Source organism: Pollachius pollachius (genome assembly GCF_949987615.1).
Source record: "Pollachius pollachius genome assembly, chromosome: 4".
Taxonomy (NCBI): domain Eukaryota; kingdom Metazoa; phylum Chordata; class Actinopteri; order Gadiformes; family Gadidae; genus Pollachius; species Pollachius pollachius.
The window spans coordinates 6,854,468-6,881,034 of record NC_136937.1 but is presented as its reverse complement, the minus strand read 5'-3'; the positions used below and the strand labels follow the sequence as shown (position 1 = coordinate 6,881,034).

Below are 26,567 nucleotides of genomic sequence, written 5' to 3'. Positions count from 1 at the left end.
TTTATTATAACATTCTGTTTTTTTAGTCTAAAATGTACATAACCCTGATCCAAACTGTTTCCTCCCCTTAATAAAATGTACTATAGGTGTCCTTACCAGTCACTGCCTTTCTTCACAGCTTAACGTGCTACAGGCACGTCAGGCAGGTATTAACCCTTAAAAATGTCCAAAACAAGTGGTGATTAAGGCAAGGGTTTTGTTTTAGGGTTTGGTTTTAAGGCTAGGGTTTTTTCATGGTTAGGTTTTAGGCTAAAGGTTATGTTTCAGGGTTAGGGTTTGGTTTTAGGGTTTATCTTTAAGGTTACGGTTTAGTTTTAGGATACGGTTCAGGGTTAGGTTTTTGTTTCAGAGTGAGGGTTAGGTTTTAGGGTTTTGTTTTGAGGTAAGTGTTTTGTATTATGGTTTGTTTTAATTGAAAGTAATTTAAAAGATATATTTAGCAGAAGCTGTCCTCCCATGTATCCTATCCCTCTAGAAAATACTGGAAGGTCCTGTTTGTGTAATAGTAGGGCTCTTATTTTGCTAAGACAGTAAGACGTTCCGGTATATGTCACCGCGTCACCGAAGGCGTCATTAAACAACAACATGGCGGCGTCCGTACAGCGCCTCTCCGCCGCGGGCAGGAGCCTCCTGAAGACGAAGCCCTCCTGGTTCGGGGTAAGGCTTCATGGGTTCATTTGTTCATGCGTTCATATCACTGCTCCTTAAGGAGCAGTCAAACCCCCGCTGGGCCGCCGGTACCTGACGCAACGTCACGTTAAAGTTTACGGACTCATCGTGAGCTCGATACAGACTCAGACACTCACGTGTTGTATTAAACTAATCCTATATCTTGATTGAGTCGCTGTCTTCTCGGTTGTCACGGCAACACGCTAGTAGTTTTGACGAGTCATGATGACCAGTCCGCCCCCCGCAGCCCCTCGCACACCCGCAGCGCCGCCCCCTGGCCACTGCCGCGCAGACCGTACTGCTCAACGTCCCGGAGACCCGCGTGACAACCTTGGAGAACGGACTGAGGGTTGCCTCGGAGGACTCCGGCCTCTCCACGTGCACCGTGAGCACACGAACAAACACACACTTAAACGCGCACACACACAGGGGTCCTCTGGTTGACTCGTGTTCTGAAGCGTCCCCCCCCCCCCCCCCCCCCCCCCCCCCCCCCCCCCCGGTGTGTTGTGATTGACAGGTGGGCCTGTGGATCGATGCGGGGAGTCGCTATGAGAACGAGAGAAACAACGGGACCGCCCACTTCCTGGAACACATGGCTTTCAAGGTGAGAGGAGGTGACCCCTGTCCCCAGGGGAGGTCAAAGGGCAGGAGCAGCTTCTGCTGAAGGCTGATGGCAAGGTGCTCCTAGGAGCTGCTTCAGGAGGAGGATGAGGAGGGAGGGGAGGTCAGTGGTTCAAACACAGACTGCCAGGGGAGCACCAAGACCTTCATAGGCAGACGATAGCAGGAGATCATCACACCTTCTCATGAAGGAGGCGCAGAGAGGCTCTCTACTGATCAGAATTTTTATGATCAGTATGTTCCTGATGCTCTGTCTGTCTGTCTGTCTGTCTGTCTGCAGGGCACCAGGAAGAGGTCCCAGCTGGACCTGGAGCTGGAGATCGAGAACATGGGGGCTCACCTCAACGCCTACACCTCCCGCGAGCAGACAGTGTACTATGCAAAGTCCTTCACCAAGGACCTGCCCCGGGGTAGGACACACCCCCTAGGGACCACCCCCTGTGTGTGTGTGTGTGTGTGTGTGTGTGTGTGTGTGTGTGTGTGTGTGTGTGTGTGTGTGTGTGCGCGCGCCAGTAGACTCACGCTGGTGTGTGTGTCCCCAGCCGTGGAGATCCTGGCGGACATCATCCAGAACAGCACGCTGGGCGAGGCGGAGATCGAGAGAGAGAGAGGGGTCATCCTCCGGGAGATGCAGGAAGTAGAGACCAACCTACAGGAAGTGGTGTTTGATTACCTCCACGCCACAGCCTACCAGAACACCGCCCTGGGGCGCACCATCCTGGGGCCCCCCGAGAACATCAAGTCAGTCCCCTGCTCCTCCTCCTCTCACCACCTCCTTTCTCCTCATCTCTAGTCTCTGTCCTGCTGTTCAGCAACTGAGTTCTCATCTAGAACATCTGCTTGCTCTCCTCTAGAACATCGGCCTGTCTCTCCTCTGTCTAGAACATCGGCCTGTCTCTCCTCAAAAAAATTAGCCTATCTCCTCTAGAACAGGTGTTTTCAAAGTATGAGAGAGTGAGCCCCCCTTCAGAGAACAAATTTCAGCTGAGCCCCCCCCCCCCCAAAAAATGTTCTAAATCCCTGTGTTTTGAAAGATCTTTTAATTATTTTACACATTTTAAACATCTCTGATCATATTTTTTTGAAACATTTTAAACATTTTTGATACATTTTAAACATATTTTTGATTTTTCCAAACATCTTGGTGCGTTTTTAAACACATTTCTTAACACATTTTAGCATCTTTATCTAAGCACGTTTTTGCTTAACGATTTTGATATACATTCGAACATCTTAATCTGTAAACTGCCAGTTTAGCCTCCTCTTTTAGCTCACCTCAACTTTAGTGGGAGCAATGAGTTTGCGTAGCTGTGTTCGAAATCGTTCCCCATCACAGATATAGTGCACTAAATAGGGTGTTAGTGGTAGTGGTGTTCGAATTCTCAGTGGTAAATTTCATGCACATAAAGTAGACTTAAAATACCCCAAATTTGAGTGAACATACGATGTTCCCTACATGTTACTCCCGTATACCACAATGCAATGCGGCCATGTTTTTCCGGAGGAGAAGAAGAAGCTGAATAATAGCGACAACGTAAACATTTAATGATGGAGTCTCCGGCTTTCGTTTAGAAATGTCAACAATTTGTTTGGGATTTAACATAGAAAATATAACATTCAAAATTAATTAAAAAAAACTTGATCAAGGAAATGTAACATTCAACATCAATACAACCTACAGCTTTCCTTGTGAGTGCCCGGTTTGTTTACATGATGTGGGCGCATCTGTCGGCGTCACACAAATACCCTGCACATTTACTGACGCAAAAGACGTTTAGAAATGTTCAGCGTAGTGTCAGAATTCTCGTTTGTTCGTTCCCTATATAGTGCACTATATCATAAACACTATAAAGGGAATAATGAGTGAATAGGGAACGATTTCGAACACAGCGCGTCTTCACTGTGAAGACGTGCTGTGTCTGTTTTTTCTGTTACTTTTTCTGGTTTATTTTTTTCTCACGTCGCGCCCCCCGGAAGAACTCTGGCGCCCCCCAGGAGAGGCGCGCCTCACAGTTTGAAAACCACTGCTCTAGAACATTGGCCTGTCTCTCCTCTAGAACATTGGCCTGTCTATCCCCTAGAACATCGGCCTGTCTCTCCTCTAGAACATCTGCCTGTCTCCTCTAGAACCTCTGCCTATTTCTCCTCTAGAACCTCTGCCTATCTCTCTGCTAGAACATCGGCCTGTCTCTCCTCTAGAACATCTGCCTGTCTTCTCTAGAACCTCTGCCTATCTCTCCTCTAGAACCTCTGCCTATCTCTCCTCTAGAACCTCTGCCTATCTCTCCTCTAGAACATCGGCCTGTCTAGGGCTGGGCGATATGACGATATATATTGTGTGACGATTTAAAAACATCTATCGTTTCATATGATGCTCTATCGTTTATATGGTCTTGTCGCAAGTCACACTCTTTACTGTAATTTTTTTCGTTATTTGGATGACGCTTTACATTCTTCCACACGGCACATGAAGGCAACACAAACAAACATGGAGGAGAGTGAACGTGACAATTCTGAACAGGAGAAGGACTCCGACGACCAGCCAAGACAAAGTGAGCTTGTACCTAAAAGAGGGGCTACTTCTATCGCATGGACGTGGTTTGGGTTTGAAAAGTCGGACACGGACCAGAAAAACGTACTTTGTAAAGTATGCCGCAAACCGGTCCCCTCACCAGACTCAAACCCCACCAACCTATTTTACCACCTACGAAAGAATCACGACAAACAGTACGGAGAGAGTCTACGGATGAAATCCAAAAAAATACAGTCGTCGAGTGCTCAAAACAAACCCCAGACCGTGCAAGAAGCTTTTGCCCGGGGCACACCATATGACAAAGATTCACGACGATGGAAGGCGATAACGGCTGCCATTGCAATTTACATCTGCAAAGACATGGCCCCAATTTACACGGTCGAGAAACAGGGGTTTCGTGAGTTGGTGCGAACACTCGACCCAAGGTACACAATGCCAAGCCGAAAATACTTCAATCGACCAGTTGCCTCATTTATATCAAGAGTGTCGGGCCAAAGTAGAGGAGGAAATCCACAAGGTATTGTACTACGCTATAACAACAGATATGTGGTCGAGCCGAACGACACATCCCTATATGAGCCTGACGATACACTTTATTCGAGACTGGACACTCAGCAGTCGGTGTTTACAGACAAGCTATTTCCCAGATGACCACACGGGAGAAATTATAGCCAGAGGTCTCAGGGAAGCTCTTGAGTCGTGGGGAGTGCGTGAGGATCATCTAGTCTGTGTCACCACGGATAACGCCACAAACAACATCCTTGCACTTCGGCTGAATGACTGGACACGCTTACAATGTTTTGGTCACCATCTTCACCTAGCCATTGGTGAGTGTCTCAAACAATGTAAAAATATATTTCAGCAAGAATAAGAATTTTTATAGTAACAGCCATACATGGTAGAATATGTCTGCAATTGAGTTTCTGAGCATTTAAAAGCTTAAAATCCAGAATACTCCCCCTGACTTTGTAAACAAAGTCATGATTTTTCCCACCCCCTAGTGCGCACCTCTATAAAATACAGTAACAATAAAATATAATTTATTTAAAATTGATAGAAAATATAATGTTACCTGTCCTGTAAAGTGTACTATATAAATCTATATATTTCTCTTCTCCTAAATTCCCACAGAGGGAAGTGTGAAATTACCCCAAGTGGAACAAGCAGTTGGCGTCTGCAAGAAGGTGGTGAGTGCCTTCTCTAATTCATGGAAGAGAAAACGTGAACTGGCCAAGGCTCAAGCAGAACTGGGCTTGCCTGCTCATCAGCTGATGACAGACACCCCTACCAGGTGGGGCTCTCTGCAACAAATGATTGAAAGGGTCATAGAGCAGGAGAAAGCTCTCTCACAGGTCCTCCGTGCCGACAAGAAAACGCGACATCTGGTCCTAACTTGGCAGGACTTGGATGTTCTGGAGTCCATGAACAAGGCATTGAGTCCTCTCATGGAGTTTACGGATGCCTTGTCTTGGAAGCTGTACACAAGTGTTTCCTACTTGAAACCGGTCCTCCATCTTTTTAATAACCAGATACTCAAGCCTCAGGATGACGACACTCATCTCACCACGACCATCAAAGAGGGCATTCTAAACTACTTAAATGAGAAGTATGATGACCAGACCACCGAGGAGCTGCTTGACATGGCTTCTCTTGTTGACCATCGGTTCAAAACCACATACATTAAAGAAGAGAGGGTGGACTACATGAAGGCAAAAGCTGCTACAGAACTGGAGAGCCTGGTGGCTGAAGAGGCAGCCTCCCTTCCATCAGCTGCAGCTGCTAGAGATGAGCCAGAGGTTCCTGCTAAGAGGCAAAGGAAGAGTTTGAGCAGCTACTTTAAAAAAGCAGCAAAGGACAGCCAAACGGCCCCTCAGTCAAGCAGAGAGTCCATTGAAAAGGAGCTCAACCTTTATCTCCAACTGGAGGCTGGTCCAGAGACAAACCTGTTAAGTTGCATGTTATCTACTGCGCGTGCGCAGTTTGGTTGGCTGGCTGTTCTATCGGGGAATAATGGCGGCAGCCATGGTTGTGCATGTAATATGCTAACTTTCAGTAAACGTTTCAACTTGATCAACTGTCGTTGTGGTTATTGGATTATCTCGATTAACATTGGTAGCAGAGGATGGCTGCTGCTGGGAATTACAAAGTTCAGCCACCGTTTGACGAGAAGACGTCATACGAAATCTGGAAAAATGAGATCGCAATATGGAGACTCGTCACAGAACTGGATGAAAAGAAGCAAGCCTTGGCGGTTACCTTGTCGCTAAAGGGGAGAGCCAAGGCTAGTGCTCTGGAAATTGCTGCTGACGACTTAAATTCCGACACGGGAATGACTACACTTATGACTAAATTGGACTCATTGTTTTTGAAAGAAGAAAAGGACCGGCAGTACGAGGCTTACACCGAGTTCGATCGGATCGCTAGAGGAAGCGCTACTTCAATGGTGGATTACATCATCGAATTTGAACATCGCTACAACAAGCTCTGTAAATTTAAAATGGAGCTTCCGGATGCCGTGTTAGCCTTCAAGCTACTAGATACCGCGGGACTTAATGTGAAAGATAAGCAGCTGGCGCTAACAGCTTGCCCGAGCGTCTCTTTTGTTGACGTAAAATCAGCCTTGAAAAGAATTTTTGGCGATAACGTTACACCACAAGATGGCAGCAGTGCGCTGCGAATGAGCGAAGATGCTGCCTACTACACGCGATACACAGGCAGACGAGAGGGTAGGTCAAACTTGCAACCGTTACAAACGGTGTTTCAGGGCACAAACCCACTCGACAAACATGGGAGGAGAACAAGATGTGCAGTATGCCAGAGTACTTACCACTGGGCAAAGGATTGTCCAAACAAAAAGGAATATGTAAAACTGACAAAGGATGAGGGGATAAAAAATGATGTTGAAGAATGCAACATTACTTTGTTTTCCAACGTTTTGTCTGACACAGAAATCTTCATGGTGGAGGCTTTGGGATCAGCTGTGATTGACACAGCCTGTACTAGAACTGTGTGTGGGGAAAAATGGCTTGATGATTACATCAGTGAACTGCCACAGAGTGAGTTGCAAAAAGTTAGTGACAAACAGAGTGCAAGACCTTTCAGGTTTGGTGATGGGAAAGTGGTCCACTCCACGAGGAAAGTGATTATTCCAGTCAAGATAGGACAGACAAAATGCAAAATCGAAACAGAAGTTGTCCCTGCAGATATACCCATGCTTTTAAGCAAGACTTCGTTGAAAAGAGCAAGTGCAGTTTTGGACATTGCGCATGACAAAGCGACAATGTTTGAACAACCTGTTGAGCTTGAACAGACATCTTCAGGACATTATTGTGTGAACTTGAGAGATGATAGTGACGCAGAAGAAAGTGAGACCCAAAACGATGAGGATGAAGTTCTCGCTGTGACAGAAAACATGACAACAAAGGGGAAAAAGACAGTCCTGTTGAAACTGCATCGACAATTTGGACATGCTTCAGTTGAAAGACTACAAAAACTACTGGCCTGTGCAGGTAATAATGATGAGGAAAGCAACACCATACTCAAAGACATTGTAAAAAACTGTGAAACATGCATCAGGTACAGCAAACCAAAACTCAAACCAGTGGTGGGTTTGCCCATGGCCTCAACATACAATGAAACTATTGCTGTGGACTTGCATGAGCTTGAACCGGGAGTGTGGTATCTCCATGCTATTGATCACTTCACACGCTTCAGTGCGGGGAGTATTATCACCACGAAAAAACCCAGGGAGATAGTGAAGCACTTTATTCACTGCTGGATAAGTATCCATGGTCCTCCGCGCAGGTTACTCAGTGATAATGGAGGTGAATTCAACAACGAAGAAATTAGGGACATGGCTGAAAAATTTAACATTGAAGTGAAAACCACTGCAGCATACAGGGTTAGGGTTAGGGTTAGGGTTATACATGGAGCAACGGCCTGCTGGAAAGGCATAATCAAACACTGACTGACATTTTGCTGAAGGTGAAGAAAGACAACCAATGTGATTGGAAGACGGCCCTGGATTGGGCCTTGATGGCAAAAAACTCGATGCACAATGTACATGGTTACAGCCCCTACCAACTATTGTTTGGGCAGAACCCAAATCTGCCTTCAACCCTTACCGATAAGCCACCAGCTCTGGAAACAAGTTTGAATACTTGGGTAGCCCAACACATCACAACATTACATGCATCAAGAAGAGCGTTTACGGAAGCCGAATGCTCTGAGAGGATCCGAAGAGCCCTTCGCAAACAACTCCGGCCCAATGATGACAGATATGAAACGGGGGACAAAGTATACTATAAGAGAGTAGACTGTAACGAGTGGAAAGGTCCAGGCGTAGTCATCGGCCAAGATGGTGTGGTGATTTTTGTCAGACATGGGGGAACCTACATTTGAGTGCACCAGTCTAGGCTGAGAAAAGTGGATCACCCAGAGCTGGAAGAAAATACAAAGGGAGATCGAATAATTGTCAATGAAAAACTTACAATGACACCAGCAGTTGGACTCAATGATCATAACTATGACAGTGACGATGAATTACAGGAAGTGGAACCGACAAATGATGAACACCTTGATGCTGAGGATAACACTGAACCCTCTCATGCATCAGTACAGCCTGGAGGAGGTGATCTCGATCAACCTGTCACGTCGCAGATAAACTCAACCGCGACTTGTGAAGGCCTGAGGCTGAAAGCTGGACAGTTGGTTCAATACACAGACAATGAAAGTGGCCAAACCCACACTGGAAAAATTCTCAGCCGGGCAGGAAAGGCCACTGGAAAACACAAAAACTGTTATAATGTGCAGTACAGTGAGCCCGAGGAAACTGATGGCACAACAAGGTCAGTTGACTTAGGACAAATTAAAGATCTTCAAGTTATTCTGCCTGAGCATGCCAAGGTATGTACTGACTACAATCAGGATGACATACTGATAGTGGATGATGATGCCTTCATACCTGCCAAACATATTGAACTCAGCAACTGGAAAAAGAATGATGTATTTGAAGAGGTAAAAGATGAGGGTCAGAAATGCATCTCAACAAGGTGGGTGTGCACACTCAAGGAAACACCTGATAGCATTGTACCTAAAGCCAGACTAGTTGCGAGAGGCTTTGAAGAAAGAAACACACAAGACCTTCCCAAAGACTCGCCTACATGTGCTTCAGAATCTCTAAAGATGATCATGGCTGTCATATGTCAAAATAAATGGCAGCTGAACTCCATGGACATTAAAGCAGCCTTTTTTACAAGGTAAAGAGTTAACCCGAAATGTCTACATTCGCCCACCCCAAGAAGCACAGTGCAAAGGAACTGTATGGAAGTTGAAAAAGTGTGTTTATGGCCTTACAGATGCTTCTTTGTACTGGTACAATAGAGTGAAAGACACTATGCAGCAGTTGGGAGCTACTGTGTCAAAAGTTGATCCAGCAGTATTCTACTGGCTGGATGATTCCTGTGCTGTAATGGGGATCCTTGCAGCTCATGTGGATGACTTTATCTGGGGTGGTTCACATGCGTTCTCCACAGCTGTCATCCCCCAATTGAAAGATGCTTTTCAAGTTGGACGTGAAGAACACCACAGCTTCAGCTACATTGGAATGCAGGTTCATTCCCTGAAGGATGAGATACAGGTACAACAAAGTACATACATAAAAAGTCTTCAACCTATTCATGTGGACCCCACCAGAGCAACACAGCGTGAGGCTCCTTTAACAGAAATCGAGCTTGACATGCTTAAATCAAAGATTGGCCAGATATTGTGGGTAGCAAGACAGAGCAGACCGGATGTAATGTGTGACATATCCATTTTGGCATCTAACACAAAGCATGCTACTGTCCAAACCCTGCACTGTGCAAACAAACTCATCAGAAAACTAAAATCAGAAGAGGTGATCTTGAGGTTTCAGTACTTGCGAGAAAACTGTTCCCTCAAACTAGTCGTGTTCAGTGATTCCTCAATGGGGAACCTTGCAGATGGAGGAACACAGGGTGGACATTTTATTATGCTTATAGGAGAAGATGGGAAGTTTTCACCAATATGCTGGCAGTCAAAACGCATCAGGAGAGTTGTACGGAGTACGTTAGCAGGAGAGACATTGGCACTTGCAGATGGGATCGACAGTGGAGTTTTTCTAGCTACTATCTACTCGGAGCTTACCACTGGGGGTTGCACACACAGCAATTTGCCCATTGTGTGTGTAACGGATAACCATTCTCTTCTTGATGCTGTCAAGTCTACAAAGTGTGTCACAGAAAAGAGACTCCGCCTCGAAATCAGCAGTATTAAGGAGCTCATGCACTCTGGAGCTGTTCAGCAGATCATGTGGTTACCTACCAAGGAACAGCTTGCTAACTGCTTGACGAAGACAGGGACTTCTGCACTAAGTCTGCTGAGGGCCCTCAGCGAAGGTGTACTGCATCTTAAGGACTAAATGATCTTGACAATAGACTACAGTTAGTTTGGTCATTAAAACTGTCATTTAATCATACCTGTTTAGCTGTTGTAGGTTTAAAATATAACCTATGTTGATGTTCTATTTCTTGGACAGTGTTCTTAGTTTTAAAAAAAAAAAAAAATGTCCTTCGTTATGAAAAATGTTCTTGGTTTTGAAAAAATGTTTTTCTTTAAAGAAAAAGGGGAGATTGTTAAGTTGCATGTTATCTACTGCGCGTGCGCAGTTTGGTTGGCTGGCTGTTCTATCGGGGAATAATGGCGGCAGCCATGGTTGTGCATGTAATATGCTAACTTTCAGTAAACGTTTCAACTTGATCAACTGTCGTTGTGGTTATTGGATTATCTCGATTAACAAAACCCACTGGAATGGTGGAGGCAGCATGAGGCACATTTCCCACTAGTGGCCAAGCTAGCAAATAAATACTTGTGCATCCCTGCCACAAGTGCCCCATCAGAGCGGGCGTTCAGTACAAGTGGGAAGATTGTGACATGTCAGAGGTCATCACTTAAACCAGAAAGAGTTGACCAGCTTGTATTCCTGGCTCTCAACCTGTTAAACTAACTCCCTGAGATTTGGCATTTTGAAGCATTGTTGCACTTTGGTTGTTTTCATAGAATGCTGCTAATTTAAACTTGAAGGAGTGTTTTGTTTACTTCTTATATTCTATATATTTATATTGTGAGCCTTATTTTGCTGCTATAGTTTAAACTTGAAAGTGTTCCATGTTTACATTTCATATTTTATATACCAATATTTATGTTAGGCCTGTATTCATTTTTGTTTGCCGCTACAATACAAAGTTCTACTGTTAAAGACTATTGGTATGGTTGGTTTTAATATTTTTGAAAAACAACCAAAAAAGTGTTTTCTATTTACCTTTTTATATTTATACATTCATATTTTGTTGCATGCCTAATTTGCACAAAGGTTCTAAATAAAAGGAGAAAAATAATCATGAGTAAGTTATCTTTATTTGTAGAAATGTAATACGAAATAGGCCTTTCCATGTGGTCATTTTATATAAACTATTTATTTATTTTTCATTGAATTTACAGAAAATGTGCTATATCGTGATATATATCGTTTTCGGGATATGAATGACCTATATCGGGATATGATATTTTGGTCATATCGCCCAGCCCTAGGCCTGTCTCTCCTCTAATCTCCCTGGCAGACAGGATGCTGTAGATCACATGTTTACGGTGTGTGTGTGTGTGTGTGTGTGTGTGTGTGTTTGTGTTTGTGTAGGACCATCAACAGGGCTGACCTGGTAGAGTACATCACCACTCACTACTTCGGGCCCCGGATCGTCCTGGCGGCCGCGGGAGGTAGGAGCCTGGGCTCTGACCCCCCTTCTCTGTAGGGGAGGGGGGGGGGGGATCTGTATGTCCATGTCTCTGTGGGGGGTCCATGTCTGACTGGTCTAAGTAGGGGGTCCTTGTCTGACGGTCTCTGTAGGGGGTCCATGTCTGACCATCTCTCTCTCCAGGTGTCTCCCACGACGAGCTCATCGATTTGGCCAAGTACCACTTTGGAAAGCTCCCCGCCCGGTACCGGAGCGACATGCCGGATCTTCCTGCCTGCAGCTTCACAGGAAGTGAGGTAACGGTCAAATCCTGTCTCTTCCTCCTCCAGTGTGTTACCATAGCAACAGGAAGGAAGAGGCAGTCAGCCTGTTGAAGCTGAAGAGATGATTAACATCTGGATGTAGAGGGTAAACATCTGGATGGTCTGTCTGTCTCCCCTCCAGATCCGCGTCCGTGACGACAAGATGCCGCTGGCGCACGTTGCCATAGCGATGGAGGCGGTGGGCTGGGCGCACCCGGACACCATCCCCCTGATGGTCGCCAACACCCTCATCGGGAACTGGGACCGCTCGTTTGGAGGAGGAGTGGTGAGGCGCCTCTTACACCTCCTCCTACACCACCTGATCACCTCCTGTTACACTTCCCAAACACCTCCTCCTCTTACACCACCTGTTACACCTCTTCATCACCTCATAAACACCACCTCCTGGAAGTCTGAGGAGGTCTTGGGTCTCCTCTCCTCTAAGCTTTGTTCTCCTCTGTCATAACCTGTCCTCTAAGCCAGTGGTTCCCAAACTTTATTTTTGGCGACCCATTTTTTTTAAATTACAAACCATCGCGACCCAATTCACAACAATACAGCACTATCAAAAACATGCTTCTTGTTTTAAAGTTTTTTTAAATGCTCATGCCGAACAGGAAGGCTTGTGTTTAAGGGCAGCTATATTTATCCGCCGGGAGAGAAATTGGGTGTTTCAGCAGCAAGAAGTAAGAAGTATTTCTGTGAAAAAAAGAAAAAAAAAACCCTAACCCTTATGATATACATTTATTTGCAACCCAATTTAAATCTGGGTCGTGACCCAGTTTTTGGGAAAGACTGCTCTAAGCTGTGTTCTCCTCTGTTAGAACCTGTCCTCTAAGCTGTGTTCTCCTGTTAGAACCTATCATCTAAGCTGTGTTCTCCTGTTAGAACCTGTCCTCTAAGCTGTGTTCTCCTGTTAGAACCTGTCCTCTAAGCTGTGTTCTCCTGTTAGAACCTGTCCTCTAAGATGTGTTCTCCTCTCCGTTAGAACCTGTCCTCTAAGCTGTGTTCTCCTCTCCGTTAGAACCTGTCCTCTAAGCTGTGTTCTCCTCTCCGTTAGAACCTGTCCTCTAAGCTGTGTTCTCCTCTCCGTTAGAACCTGTCCTCTAAGCTGTGTTCTCCTCTCCGTTAGAACCTGTCCTCTAAGCTGTGTTCTCCTCTCCGTTAGAACCTGTCCTCTAAACTGTTTTCTCCTGTTAGAACCAGTCCTCTAAGCTGTGATCTCCTGTTAGAACCTGTCCTCTAAGCTGTGTTCTCCTGTTAGAACCTGTCCTCTAAGCTGTGTTCTCCTGTTAGAACCTGTCCTCTAAGCTGTGTTCTCCTCTCCGTTAGAACCTATCCTCTAAGCTGTGTTCTCCTCTCCGTTAGAACCTGTCCTCTAAGCTGTGTTCTCCTCTCCGTTAGAACCTATCCTCTAAGCTGTGTTCTCCTCTCCGTTAGAACCTATCCTCTAAGCTGTGTTCTCCTCTCCGTTAGAACCTATCCTCTAAGCTGTGTTCTCCTCTCCGTTAGAACCTATCCTCTAAGCTGTGTTCTCCTCTCCGTTAGAACCTTTCCTCTAAGCTGTGTTAGGGCTGGGCGATATGGACCAAAACTCATATCTCGATATTTTTTGTTCGAATGGCGATATACGATATTATAACGATATTTGGAATAAAACGGGTAAAGTGTGTAGTTTTAACTCCACGCCACAAGTATTCACCATCAACCATTTATTTAGGTTTAGGTTTTTTTTTTTGCTCAACGAAGCACAGCTGTGCTTTAACAACAGATATGTAAGGGATAATGTATAGAACGCCGGTCATTATCGGGAAAATAAGCCCCGACAGGGCGAACAGGACACCGACGTGCAGCGGAGTTGTCTTGCTTCGCCCTGAAGGGGCTTATTTTCGATAATGACCGGCGACGTTCTATACATTATCCCGCTTATTACACGCCATAACTTCATGGTGTGTTTTTTTACAATTAATTTGTTACCAGCGTTCGTAGTGTTGATCAGCAGAGAAATAGTCCGCCAAAGTTGTGACGTCGCTTAGAAACCAAAGACGCCGGGGCTGAAAAGTTACCGGACTACTTGCGGAGTGATACCAAAGACGTCATTAGAGGCAAAAAATCCTTTGTTTTCCTTGACAGCGGTCAATTGTACTTAGCAACGGTGAATTGTCAAATATAAATTCACCGCAAGTGAGCGGAGCGTTCCACGGCATTGAGAAGAGCCGTGTAATAAAAAACAATAGTGTTGCCTGTTTGAAACATACGGAACCCGCACAGGGGAGACGTTCCCTCCAGGGCCGATGCTATCGGGGGCAACACCCTTCACTTTGACTGGCAGTGGGTCTGCTTATAGGTCGGAATGAGCGGCAACCGATTCTTGACAGGCTGGGTACTTTATTCTTACACACAACCGGACTTGTTCATTACTTCACTAAACTGACACGCAAGCTACCGCTCGCTCTCCTCGCTCGTACACTGACTCGCTGACGTCACACACACGTACACTACCAGTGATATGCGTTCGATACTTTCTCGTGCTCACGAGAAACATTAAAAACTTTTTTTTTACCCCATGTCCCTTTACGGGTTCCGTACTCTCTACCACCATGTGTTTATTCAAAGTTTGTTGTGATGCGTAACGTGGGTGGGAGAACACTGCGTACATGTAAGGGGCGGGATTGAGCAGCTGAACATGGCTTGTAGGCTCAGAGAGCAGCGGTCGGCCTTATAAAATAACGCTCACAAGGCAACATCAAAGTAATATACCGGTATGGCGATGTTGTCTCAACTACATATCTCTTTCAAAAATATACCAATATAAATTTTACTACCGGTATATCGCCCAGCCCTAAGCTGTGTTCTCCTTTGAGAACCTGTCCTCTAAGCTGTGTTCTCCTGTTAGAACCTGTCCTCTAAGCTGTGTTCTCCTGTCCTCTAAGCTGTGTTCTCCTGTTAGAACCTGTCCTCTAAGCTGTGTTCTCCTGTTAGAACCAGTCCTCTAAGCTGTGTTCTCCTGTTAGAACCTGTCCTCTTAGCTGTGTTCTCCTTTGAGAACCTGTCCTCTAAGCTGTGTTCTCCTGTTAGAACCTGTCCTCTAAGCTGGCCCAGATGGCGTGTCAGGGTGGGCTGTGCCACAGCTTCCAGTCGTTCAACACCTGCTACACGGACACAGGGCTGTGGGGGCTCTACATGGTGTGTGAGGCCTCCACCCTGGAAGAGATGATGCACTACACCCAGCTGGAATGGTGAGGAGACCCCCTTATCGCCTCTAGAACCTGTGCTTAGACAGTCTCTTCTGGATTCAATTTTCACATGTAGGAAAAGAGGATACTGCATAATTATGCTCGTGAGAAGTTGTATAACCACTAGTAATTCACATTCTGACCGCCAATGTGTTTTTTTAACTCTTAACCCTGTAACGACGGCCGCTCGCCACAGGATGTCGCTGTGCACCAGCGTGTCGGAGGCCGAGGTGGCGCGCGCTAAAAACCTCCTGAAGACCAACATGCTTCTGCACCTCGACGGTAAGACATGCAATGTTTCGACTCAAGGGATGTCTGATGAGGCTTTATGGTCAGCTGTTTTCAGAGCAGAGCCACTAGGGATTGTCAAATTGAAATTTAAGGGGAGAGGTTCTAATGTAGTTTGTCTCCCCAGGCTCCACCCCCATCTGTGAGGACATCGGCCGCCAGATGTTGTGCTACAGCCGCCGCATCCCGCTGCATGAGCTGGAGGCCCGCATTGACGTGAGTGTTGGGATGCAGCCCACCGCCGTTAGAGCGACTCAGTGAGGAGTGTTGGGATGCAGCCCACTAGATAAGATTGCTGATCTAGGTGTTTGATGAGTAGATTGGTGTATTGAGCTCGGGTTGATCTGTTCTGGTTCCAGGCCATCGATGCTCGGACCATCAAGGACGTTTGTACCAAGTACATCTACGACCGGGCCCCTGCCATCGCCGCCGTGGGTCAGTATGGGGAGACCTCTCCACCTCAACTTCCTTAAAGCCCCCCATCTCGACCGCCCTTAAAGCCCCCGCCCTTAAACCCCCCCATCTCGACCGCCCTTAAAGCCCCCGCCCTTAAAGCCCCCCATCTCGACCGCCCTTAAAGCCCCCGCCCTTAAAGCCCCCACCCTTAAACCCCCTATCTCGACCGCCCTTTAAGCCCCCCATCTCGACCGCCCTTTAAGCCCCCCATCAAGCCCCCATCTCGACCGCCCTTAAAGCCCCCCGCCCTTAAAGCCCCCCATCTCGACCGCCCTTAAACCCCCTATCTCGACCGCCCTTTAACTCTTTCTCTCTCAGGACCTGTCCAGCATCTCCCGGACTACGAGAGGATCCGCAGAGGAATGTTCTGGATGAACGGCTGAATCCTGACCAGAATGTTCTGGATTAATCAACTGTACAGCACACAATAAATTGTTTTCCTGCTTTGAATTTTATTATAAAATAACAGAATAATGTTAAAATAAACGTGTTCTCCTGCTCTACTTCTTGACTTGGGCGGCTTTCTTGGCCTTCACCATCTCCACCAGCTCCTGCAAGACAAGATCAAGAACCCACCATCAGTACAATGTGGCGTTCTCAGGACCACCGACCAAATTACTTGGATTAATTAGTGCTACTCGTTTGGTATCACTAGTTTTACTTTCATATTTAAGTGAAGTCTGTCTGAATTGTCACGACAACTTCATCTACGAGTAGTAGAATAAGACCACTACGACGATATGAGACCAGCAGACCGTGGTGACTAAACTAGTCCTCCGGGGGGAGGACTAGTTTAGTCACGCTGGTCTCATATCGTAGATGAAGTTGTCGTGATGGTAACAGAGTAGCTAGTCCCCTGGGGGGGGTCCCGGCAGGGTCCTACCTTGTATCTCTTCATGCAGTCCTTCTTGGAGCGGCCCGGCACGGCGGAGGAGATCCGGTCCCAGCGCTCGGCCGTGGTGACGGGGAAGGTCTTCAGGGCCTGCTCCAGGAGCTTCTGCTCCTCAGTGGTCCAGGCCACCGCGTCTCCAGTCCCTGGGAACAACGGTCGATAGTTAGGGGCTCTACAGATTCTCAGGGGTCACTGAACGAAGTCTGGACCCGGGAGTTAAACCCACAACCTCCATGAGAGGAGGAGACAACTAGAAGATCAACTTCATGTAGCAAGACTTGGTGATCTAGACATGTTTAGAGTAATGAGACACTGACTGACCTTCAAACCTCTCCGAGGGCGCGGCGTTGTCCACGGTAACCGGCACGGCCGAGTGCTCCTTCCTGAACTTCTCAAAGGCATTCTTGTTGATTACATCTTTCTGCCCAGGATCTACACGCAAACACACACATTGTATATAAGGACCATCGTGTGGTACATTGTATGTTGTACGTCCTGGCACTTAAAAACAGTACTTAGCACGGTGTAGCACCTTATACTAGCGATCTTTGTTGTATACGGGGAATGGGTTAAGCGCTTTGCACTTCTATCAACATCCTTACATGACCAACAGCAGAATATTGTTGTTTCTCTTTCTTCTGACAAACATACTTGTAAGCTTGGATAAAAGCGTCTAGGGGCTAAATGCCCTGAATGGACCATGTGGTTCCTGAGGACCACCATGTTGTCCTGCGGTCTCACCGAGGCGCTGCAGGTTCTTGGCCTTGTTGATGACGTCCTTGGCCGTCCTCTTGATGCCCGTGGTGGAGTGAAGGTTCATGTAGTTGGCGATCACCTCCCACCTGAGGAGAGTAACACATCAAACATCTGGGAGGAGAGGAACACATCAAACATATGGCTTCCAATGCTAGCACTCCGAAGCTAGGGACTGTCCCGAAGACCTGGTGGTCCACTGACCTGGCGTTGGTCCCGGCAGGGAACAGGTTCACAGCCTTGATGAGCAGCGGGAGGTCCTCCTCGTTCCAGCCCTTGCCCCCCGCGGAGCTCATCCCTCTGGAGGCCTGATCCGCCCCGCGCACCACCTGCTGCGCCTGCACCTCTGCCTCCCGCTCCCGCTGCATCTGAGCGTTCACCTCCTGCACCTAGACACACACACACACACACACACACCTCATTTAAACTGGATATCTGGTACCGCCATCGCTAAGAGCCCCCAAAGGTCGAACAAAGTCACAACTCTTCTGTTTTGGCACCGCAGTGGTGGAACGAGCTCCCTGCCGACGTCAGGACCGCAGAGTCACTCACCAGCTTCCGCAAGGGCCTCAAGATTCACCTGTTCAGAGCTCACCTAGATTCTGCATAGCCTCTCCCCTTAACCTCCCCTTCTCCTACCTTACTCTCCTAAAAACACCCCTCTTATTGGATGTTGTACGTCCTGGTTCTTAAAAGTACCATGACTCAACTTTAAGCATTGTGTAGCATCTCATCCTATCTATCTTTGTTGCATACAAGGAATGGGTTAACCTAGCGATTGTGAGTGCTTGGCACTTAGTTCTATACACATCCTTACTTTACCGACAGATATATATTGTCCTTCTTCTGACTATTGTAAGTCGCTTTGGATAAAAGCGTCTAATGCCCTACAATGAAAAATGTAAATGACTTCCTGTTATTAAAGACTGTAGTTAGTTATTAAAGACTCATGTTATCAAAGACTTCCTGAAGTTAAAAGTTATTAAAGTCTCATGTTCTTGAATACTTCCTGTAGTTAAAGTTATTAAAGACTTCCTGTAGTTACCTGCTTCTCCACAGCCACCTTGCTTTCCTCCTGAGAGCTGGTTGACAGAACCTCATTCAGAGTCTGTAGACTGAGAAGAGAACAACGTCTGATCAGGCTGATGTACGGATATAAACATTCAATGATTGGTCAACGATCAATAGGATGGCAATCCATTGATCTAGGAGGTTCCTACCTGATCAACTCCAGGCGATCACAAAGCTTTTCCACTTCCTGCATCATTTTCACGCTGTCTGATTCGTTCTCTGCAAAGTAATTCCAGTTCTGAAAAAACAAACATTAAAAGTTAATGATATTGATATTCAGAGCATACAGGTGAGGACTGGGAGCTAGTGTACCATACAGGTGAGGAGGAGGAGGAGCTAGGGTACCTGAGAGGTGAGGAGGAGGAGGAGCTAGTGTACCATACAGGTGAGGAGGAGGAGGAGCTAGGGTACCATACAGGTGAGGAGGAGGAGGAGCTAGGGTACCTTACAGGTGAGGAGGAGGAGGAGCTAGGGTACCTTACAGGTGAGGAGGAGGAGGAGCTAGGGTACCTTACAGGTGAGGAGGAAGAGCTAGTGTACCTTACAGGTGAGGAGGATGAACTGACCTTACAGGCGGTCCTGAGTTTGCCCCGCTCCTTTTTGATGGCCTTCTTCTGGATCTCCTTCTCCTTCTTGGCTAGCTGCGCGGCCTGCTTGGCCTCCTCGTCCTCCTTCTCCTTCAGGAGGCGCGCCGCGTCCAACTCTGCCTGCCGAGCCTGAAACGACATGCAACCGGTCAGAACCGGTGTCGAGCCTGTTCATACCAGTCTGATACCACATGCAACCGGTTTGAAGACTGTACTTGCCGACCTACACCAGTTAGAACCGGTCTGTAACGGTCAGTTACTACTGGCCAACTTAGGCTCGTGCATTCCAGGTGTATTGTGGGTACTCACGCGGCCCTCCACACTAGGGGTGTGAACGGTCACAAAATATTGTAAACGGTTACACAACCCCTTTTTTTTTTTCGTGTACACGGTTAAGCGTTTTTTTTATTAATGAACGAATTGTGGACCGCAGCCGTGCTATAGGGGGATTATTTGTTTATCAACACGGCGGACGCGCGAGCAGAATTATCGCAAAAAGAAAGTTTGTTTGACCGGTTGCTATGGTTATCTCCGTGTGTTTAATTTGCAGTTGCGGTGTTAATTAGGATGTTGTCAGCTTACTGTTACATTAAACTGTAATCAGAAAATGTGGTTGTATGCTATAGACCCAGTGGTTTTCAAACTGTGAGGTGCGCCTCCCCTGGGGGGTGCCAGAGTTCTTCAGGGGGGGCGCGACGTAGAAAAAAATAAACCAGAAAAAGTAACAGAAAAAACAGACACAGCGCGTCGTCCCTTTTCACTCACTTACTATTCCCTATATAGTGTTTATGATATAGTGCACTATATAGGGAACGAACAAAGGACAATTCGGACACTGCGCTGAACATTTCTAAACGTCTTTTGCGTCAGTAAATGCGCCGGGTATTTGTGTGACGCAGACAGATGCGCCCACATCATGTAAACAAACCGGGCACCCACGAGGTAAGCTGGAGGTTGTATTGATGTTGAATGTTACATTTCCTTGATCAAGTTTTTTTTAAATTAATTTTGAATGTTATATTTTCTATGTTAAATCCCAAACAAATTGTTGACATTTCTAAGTGAAAGCCGGAGACTCCATCATTAAAAGTATACGTTTTCGTTATTATTCAGCTTCTTCTTCTCCTCCGGGAAAACACGACCGCATTGCATTGTGGTATACGGGAGTAACATGTAGGGAACATTGTATGTTCACTCAAATTTGGGGTATTTTAAGTCTACTTTATAGTGTGTGAAATTAACCACTGAGAATTCGAACACCACTACAAAATGGCGAGCACCCTATTTAGTGCACTATATCCGTGATGGGGAACGATTTCGAACACAGCTACGCGAACTCATTGCTCTCACTAAAGTTGAGGTGAGCTAAAAAAGGAGGCTAAACTGGCAGTTTGCAGATTAAGATGTTCAAATGTATTTCAAAAACGTTAAGCAAAAATATGCTTAGATAAAGATGTTAAAATGTGTTCAATGTGTTTAAAAACACAAAGATTTTTAGAATGTTTCAAAAATATGTTTGAAATGTTTCAAAAATGTTTCAAATGTTTCAAAAAAATATGATCAGAGATGTTTAAAATGTGTAAAATATGATCAGAGATGTTTAAAATATGATCAGATGTTTAAAATGTGTAAAATAATTAAAAGATCTTTCAAAACACAGGGATTTAGAAATTTTTTTTTTGGGGGGGGCTCAGCTGAATTTGTTCTCTGAGGGGGGGCTCACTCTCTCATACTTTGAAAACCCCTGGTCTATAGCATATAACCGCGTTTCTTTCCACATAAAGTGTACATATTTATAATTTGAAATTCGTCCCAGCCTTTATACCAAAGATACTACAGGGTCTATAGCAGGGGTTTTCAAAGTTTTAGAAACATTTTAAACATATTTTTGAAACATTCTAAACATCTTTGTGCGTTTTTAAACACAATTCTTAACACATTTTAACATCTTTATCTAAGCATGTTTTTGCTTAACGTTTTTGAAATACATCTGAACATCTTAATCTGTAAACTGCCAGTTTAGCGCACTATAAAGTAGACTTAAAATACCCAAAATTTGAGTGAACATACGATGTTCAATACATTCCCTACGTTACTCCCGTATACCACAATGCAATGCAGTCGTGTTTTTCCAGAGGAGGAAGAAGCTGAAATAACGAAAACGTATACATTTAATGATGGAGTCTCCGGCTTTCGTTTAGAAATGTCAACAATTTGTTTGGGATTTAACATAGAAAATATAACATTCAAAATTAATAAAATGATCAAGGAAATGTAACATTCAACATCAATACAACCTCCAGCTTTCCTCGTGAGTGCCCGGTTTGTTTACATGATGTGGGCGCATCTGTCTACGTCACACAAATAACCGGCGCATTTACTGACGCAAAAGACGTTTAGAAATGTTCAGCGCAGTGTCGAATTCTCGTTTGTTCGTTTCCTATATAGTGCACTATATCATAAACACTATATAGGGAATAGTGAGTGAGTGAATAGGGAACGATTTCGAACACTGCGCTGTGAAGACGCGCTGTGTCTGTTTTTTCCGGTTTATTTTTTTCTCACGTCGCGCCCCCCCCTGAAGAACTCTGGCGCCCCCCAGGGGAGGCGCGCCTCTGCTAACCACTGCTATAGACCCTAGAGTGTATGTGCTATAAAGGCTGGGACGAATTTCGAATTATAAATATGTAAACTTTATGTTGAAAATATGGACCGTCACGATTCCCATTGAAACAATGGCGCGGTGATTTTAATTTGTTTTTTACGGTTTTCGTTTACTTATTTTTCCTAAACGGTTATGATTCACTAACTGGTTACACGTGTACCCGTGCACACCCCAGGTGCATTGTGGGTACTCAGGCGGCCCTCCACACCCCAGGTGCATTGTGGAAACTCACGCGGCCCTCCACACCCCAGGTGCATTGTGGGAACTCACGCGGCCCTCCACACCCCAGGTGCATTGTGGGAACTCACGCGGCCCTCCACACCCCAGGTGCATTGTGAAAACTCAAGCGGCCCTCCACACCACAGGTGCATTGTGGGTACTCACGCGGTCCTTGTCCTCCTGCTCTTTCTTCTTGGCGTCCGCCTTCGCCTTCTTCTCAGAGTCCTTCCTGGATTTCTCCTCCTCCTTGAACCTCTTGATCCTCGGGTCACAGCTGTACGCCGTGTCTGTAGTTACACACCGCGACGCAACATGTTAAACAACACTGGAACGCAGCCCCCCCCAGTATGTGCGGATCCCGGTGAAGGTGCAAGGAAGGGTCTCCTACCCACGAGGTTCCTCATGCGAACCATCTCCTCCTTCTTCCTCTGGGTCCGCGACGCTCGGTTCTGCTTGTCGATCCAGCGGCGCTCGTCACGACTGGAAGAGATCCCAGAGCAAAACACTCATCTACAGGCTGCATGATCAAAGAAGTCTTCCCATGCTTAGTTCTACATGATCTTCATCCTCATGACAATGACATTAATGAGAGTCCTACCATTCTGCCTTCTCCTTCTCCTCCTCGTCCAGATAGGAGAATTCTCGCCATGAATCGAAGTTGTACCTGCAATGGGGGGGGGGGGGGGGGGGGGGAGAGAAGACAATCATCAGCCTCTCATGATCAACCTTATCCTCAGAGGTCTAACAGACGGATCAGGAAGGTGAGCGCTCACCAGAAGGAATAGAAGTTATCCACTTCCTCGAACGTGGACTCGGCGGTGCCCAGCTTGGGGACGTGTTTCCTGGAGGACCAGCGGGCGTTGCGGTCGAACGCCGGAGCAAAGGCCGTGAAGAAGTTCTTGGCTATTTCGCCCTTCTGAGGAACCGTGTTGTCGAAGGTCGGGTCCACGCTGTCAAAGGCCCGCCTCCGGACCGGGTCCGACAGCACCTCGATGGCTGGAAGCACAAGAAACCCGGTTACCACTGTGTTACCGTCCGGTTACCACCCGGTTACCTTTAGTTTAACGGTTGTAGTAGTGACCTTTAGTTCTACGGTTGTAGAAGTTAACTTTAGCTCTACGGTTGTAGAAGTTACCTTTAGTTGTAATGGTGTTATTACCTTTAGATCTACAGGTGACGTAGTTACCTTTAGTTATACAGGTGATGTAGTTATTTTCGGTTATACAGGTGAAGTAGTAACCTTTGGTTATACAGGCGAAGTAGTTAGAGGTGATGTAGTTACCTTTAGTTATACAGGTGAAGTAGTCGTTATCTCCTTCTACAATCTGTTCCCCAGCAGCTTTTCTCTTGTCGGGATGATGCTTCAGCACTATGGCTTTATCTGAAACAAGAAGGACATGAGGAGGTCAGAGGGAGGAGGAGGAGGACATGGAGACAGGAGGAGGACATGAGGGAGGAAGACATGAGACAGGGGGAGGAGTACGTGAGACAGGAGGAGGAGGACATTAGGGAGGAGGACATGAGGGAGGAGGAGGACATGGAGACAGGAAGAGTACATGGAGACAGGAGTAGTATATGGGGAAGTCGGAGAAGGACATGAGAGGGGTGGAGGACTTCATAGTAGGGGGAGGACAGATACTCACGGGCAGCTTTGATCTGCTTCTGGGTGGCCTTGTACCTCATGTGGCCGAGGCCCAGAACTGCATAGTGATCTTGATTCTGGAGGCACAGAATGTGAGGGCAGCAGTTAACATTCATAAACAACAAAGAACCACACAAAGAACTACACACAGACAGGTGTAATAGCCTACAGACAGACAGACAGGTGTACTCTAGCCTAGACAGAAAGGTGCAGCAGTCTTCAGACAGACACTAGCCTACAGACAGACACTAGCCTACACAGACAGGTGTACGAGCAGACAGACAGGTGTACGAGCAGACAGACGGGTGTACGAGTAGACAGACGAGTGTCTGAGCAGACAGACGGGTGTCTGAGCAGACAGGCGGGTGTACGAGCAGACAGGCGGGTGTACGAGCAGACAGACGGGTGTCTGAGCAGACAGACGGGTGTCTGAGCAGACAGACCTTCCAGTCCTTGGGGTCCAGGCTCCTCAGCAGAGGGTGCTCCTCCAGCTGGAGGTCCTCATCCTCGTCCTCCTCAGACTCCTCCTCCTCGTCCTCCAGCTCCTGGAAGGAGGCCGACACGTTCCGGTTCCTCCGCCTGACGAACGCCTCGAACCACCGGCCCACCGGCTCCACCTGGATCTGTACCGCCGCTGCACACAACACCACCAACAAACCACCGTTTACATTCATTACATTCCGGGCATTACGCAGACACTTTTATCCAAAGCGACTTACAATAAGTCTGTTCGTTTGAAGAAGGAGAAACAACAATATATCTCCGTCGGTACAGTAAGGGTGTTCATTAGGGGTGTGACGATATTGCGTGCAACGGAATATCGCGATAATAAAACGTGACAAAATGCGCTGTTGAGACGAAGAAATGGTTCGCAATGTCATTTAAAAAAAAAGAAAATCATACTTTATTCATGGACATAAGTTTGTACTTAAAAATGAATGACTAATGCCGCTTTTCCACCGACAGTACCAGCTCAACGCGCCACGACTTAGCGTGACACGACTTGGTTTGGTTCCAGGCACGTGTTTCCATCTAAAAAAGTACCTCTTCAACGTGGGTGGGTCGCATGCGGGAAACTGTGCATGCTTATCCACGAGACAAATAAACAGACAGGGCTACACACAGGAGCATCTCCACCTCTGTCACAGTCCACGGCATGTTCTTGACCGCTGAACCTGCAGTGTTCAATAATCAATCACTATTGTTGACTGAACGCTGATGCTAGTATTTAAAGAAGCCGGTGTTGTGCCGAAAATGGAATCCCCGTCTGAAGTCGCACCGCCTCTCTGCGTGAACACGCTTTCTCTTATTTCGTCTGTGCTTTCTAGGGTCACATCATGCATACATGTATGAATTGTAAACTATTACGTATTTTAGTGCCCTCGTAGTTCATTATCGTGAATGGGATATCTTACGTTGTGGGACGCCTATAAAATGTAACATCGCTTTCTGTGACAAGTTGCTCATCTTGTGATTATATGATATAAACACTGCTATAAACTATAAACCCTCTTTTCGTCAGAAGAAGAAATCTTACATATCGCTTTCTGTGATAAGTGTCTCATCTTGTGACGATATGATATAAACACTGCTATAACGCGAAGAGGGGGTGCTATTTCAGACGGGGATTCCTTTTATGGCACAACACCTGCTGTCGGGTGTCAAGCTCGGACGTTGCGCTAGTCCAGTGGGGTAACCCTCTGGCCAATCAGTGGCCGGAAGCCTTTTTACTCACACAAAAGTACCGGTTAAGCTCTCATGGAACCTTGACGGAGGTGAGACTAAAAAAGCACCAGGTACCAGAATTTGGCCATGGAAACGCTAAAAAAGGCGGGGTGAGTCGAGGCGAGTTGAGCTGGTACTGTTGGTGGAAAGCGGCATAAGAAAAACTTTGTTTATTGCCATTCATTACAAGATGATTAGTATATACCATATTACTATAACACATCTTGTTTTCAATTTCCTAAGAAATGGAAATATATGCAGAGACCAGACAAACTCAAATCATCAACCTCATCACTACACAGCTGTTCAGCCCACACACACACACACCAGATACCAGGCTTTTGAAAAGGTTTGAGTAGATCGTTTCTCAGGATAGAGGTTCTCACATTATAGGGGTTCTAAGGAGGGAGGTTCTCAGGATAGAGGTTTTCAGGAGAGAAGATCTAGAGGTTCTCACTATAGGGGTTCTCAGGATAGAGGTTCTCAGTATAGGGGTCCTCATGAGAGGTTGAAGTGCTCTGGGTTCGATTCCCGGTTTATCTGCAGGCTTCCTTGGACAGATGCCATAACACTTACCTGGTCGGCCAAATTGTCATTCTGCTTTAAAAAATGTATTGCAGATCGAGGTCCTGCAGTTGATCTGAGGACCTACAGTAGATATGAGGTCCTATTGAGGTCATACTGTAGATCTGTCTTCAGTAGATATTGAGGACCTACACTAGATCTCAGGTCCTACAGTAGATATTGAGGACCTGCAGTAGATCATACAGTAGATACTGAGGACCAACGCGGTGAATTACAGAGACAACCTGACACCGCCAACCTGTCATTGCTGAAACAATAAGCTGACAACACCTCAAGTATGAGACCGGTGTTCACAAAGCAGCACCTCAGCTCAGGCTACCGGTAGCTCCAGGCTAACCGGTATGTCACGTTAGGCTATCTAGTTAGCCTTGCTCCCGTGGGTCCATCTCTTACCGGTGACGGCGTCATAGACGACAGTCGCATCCGCTGCTTTGGCCTCCAACAACATCTTCTTAGCTGTGGCTAAACACGCATGGAGGTGAACGACGGGTTGGTTTAAAGAGGTCTAACGTCCTGGTGTTTGGCCGCTCAGTAAGCAGCACATGGGCCTTCGA

General features: G+C 46.4%; 2 protein-coding genes across 2 annotated transcripts; one reads left to right on the top strand and one right to left on the bottom strand.

Moving 5' to 3' along the window:
• Positions 1 to 585: 585 nt before the first annotated feature.
• Positions 586 to 16,377, top strand: pmpcb (peptidase, mitochondrial processing subunit beta; the record flags this gene model as incomplete). Its single annotated transcript, XM_079735786.1, has 13 exons — positions 586 to 657; positions 917 to 1,054; positions 1,187 to 1,273; positions 1,571 to 1,700; positions 1,833 to 2,031; positions 11,535 to 11,614; positions 11,776 to 11,888; positions 12,037 to 12,180; positions 14,973 to 15,133; positions 15,327 to 15,412; positions 15,546 to 15,634; positions 15,778 to 15,853; positions 16,193 to 16,377. 13 exons carry the CDS (start codon positions 586 to 588, stop codon positions 16,255 to 16,257), a joined length of 1,440 nt encoding a protein of 479 aa, XP_079591912.1. The 3' UTR covers positions 16,258 to 16,377.
• dnajc2 (DnaJ (Hsp40) homolog, subfamily C, member 2) lies at positions 16,314 to 26,567 on the bottom strand. Its single transcript, XM_079735785.1, has 16 exons — positions 26,407 to 26,567; positions 24,147 to 24,337; positions 23,705 to 23,780; positions 23,344 to 23,442; positions 22,835 to 23,057; positions 22,660 to 22,725; positions 22,450 to 22,541; positions 22,227 to 22,348; positions 19,157 to 19,306; positions 18,740 to 18,828; positions 18,565 to 18,634; positions 17,724 to 17,908; positions 17,508 to 17,608; positions 17,088 to 17,198; positions 16,758 to 16,909; positions 16,314 to 16,425 (listed from the first exon to the last, which is right to left on the bottom strand). The coding sequence occupies exons 1-16, from the start codon at positions 26,459 to 26,461 to the stop codon at positions 16,375 to 16,377; spliced, it is 1,833 nt and encodes a 610-aa protein (XP_079591911.1). The 5' UTR covers positions 26,462 to 26,567; the 3' UTR covers positions 16,314 to 16,374.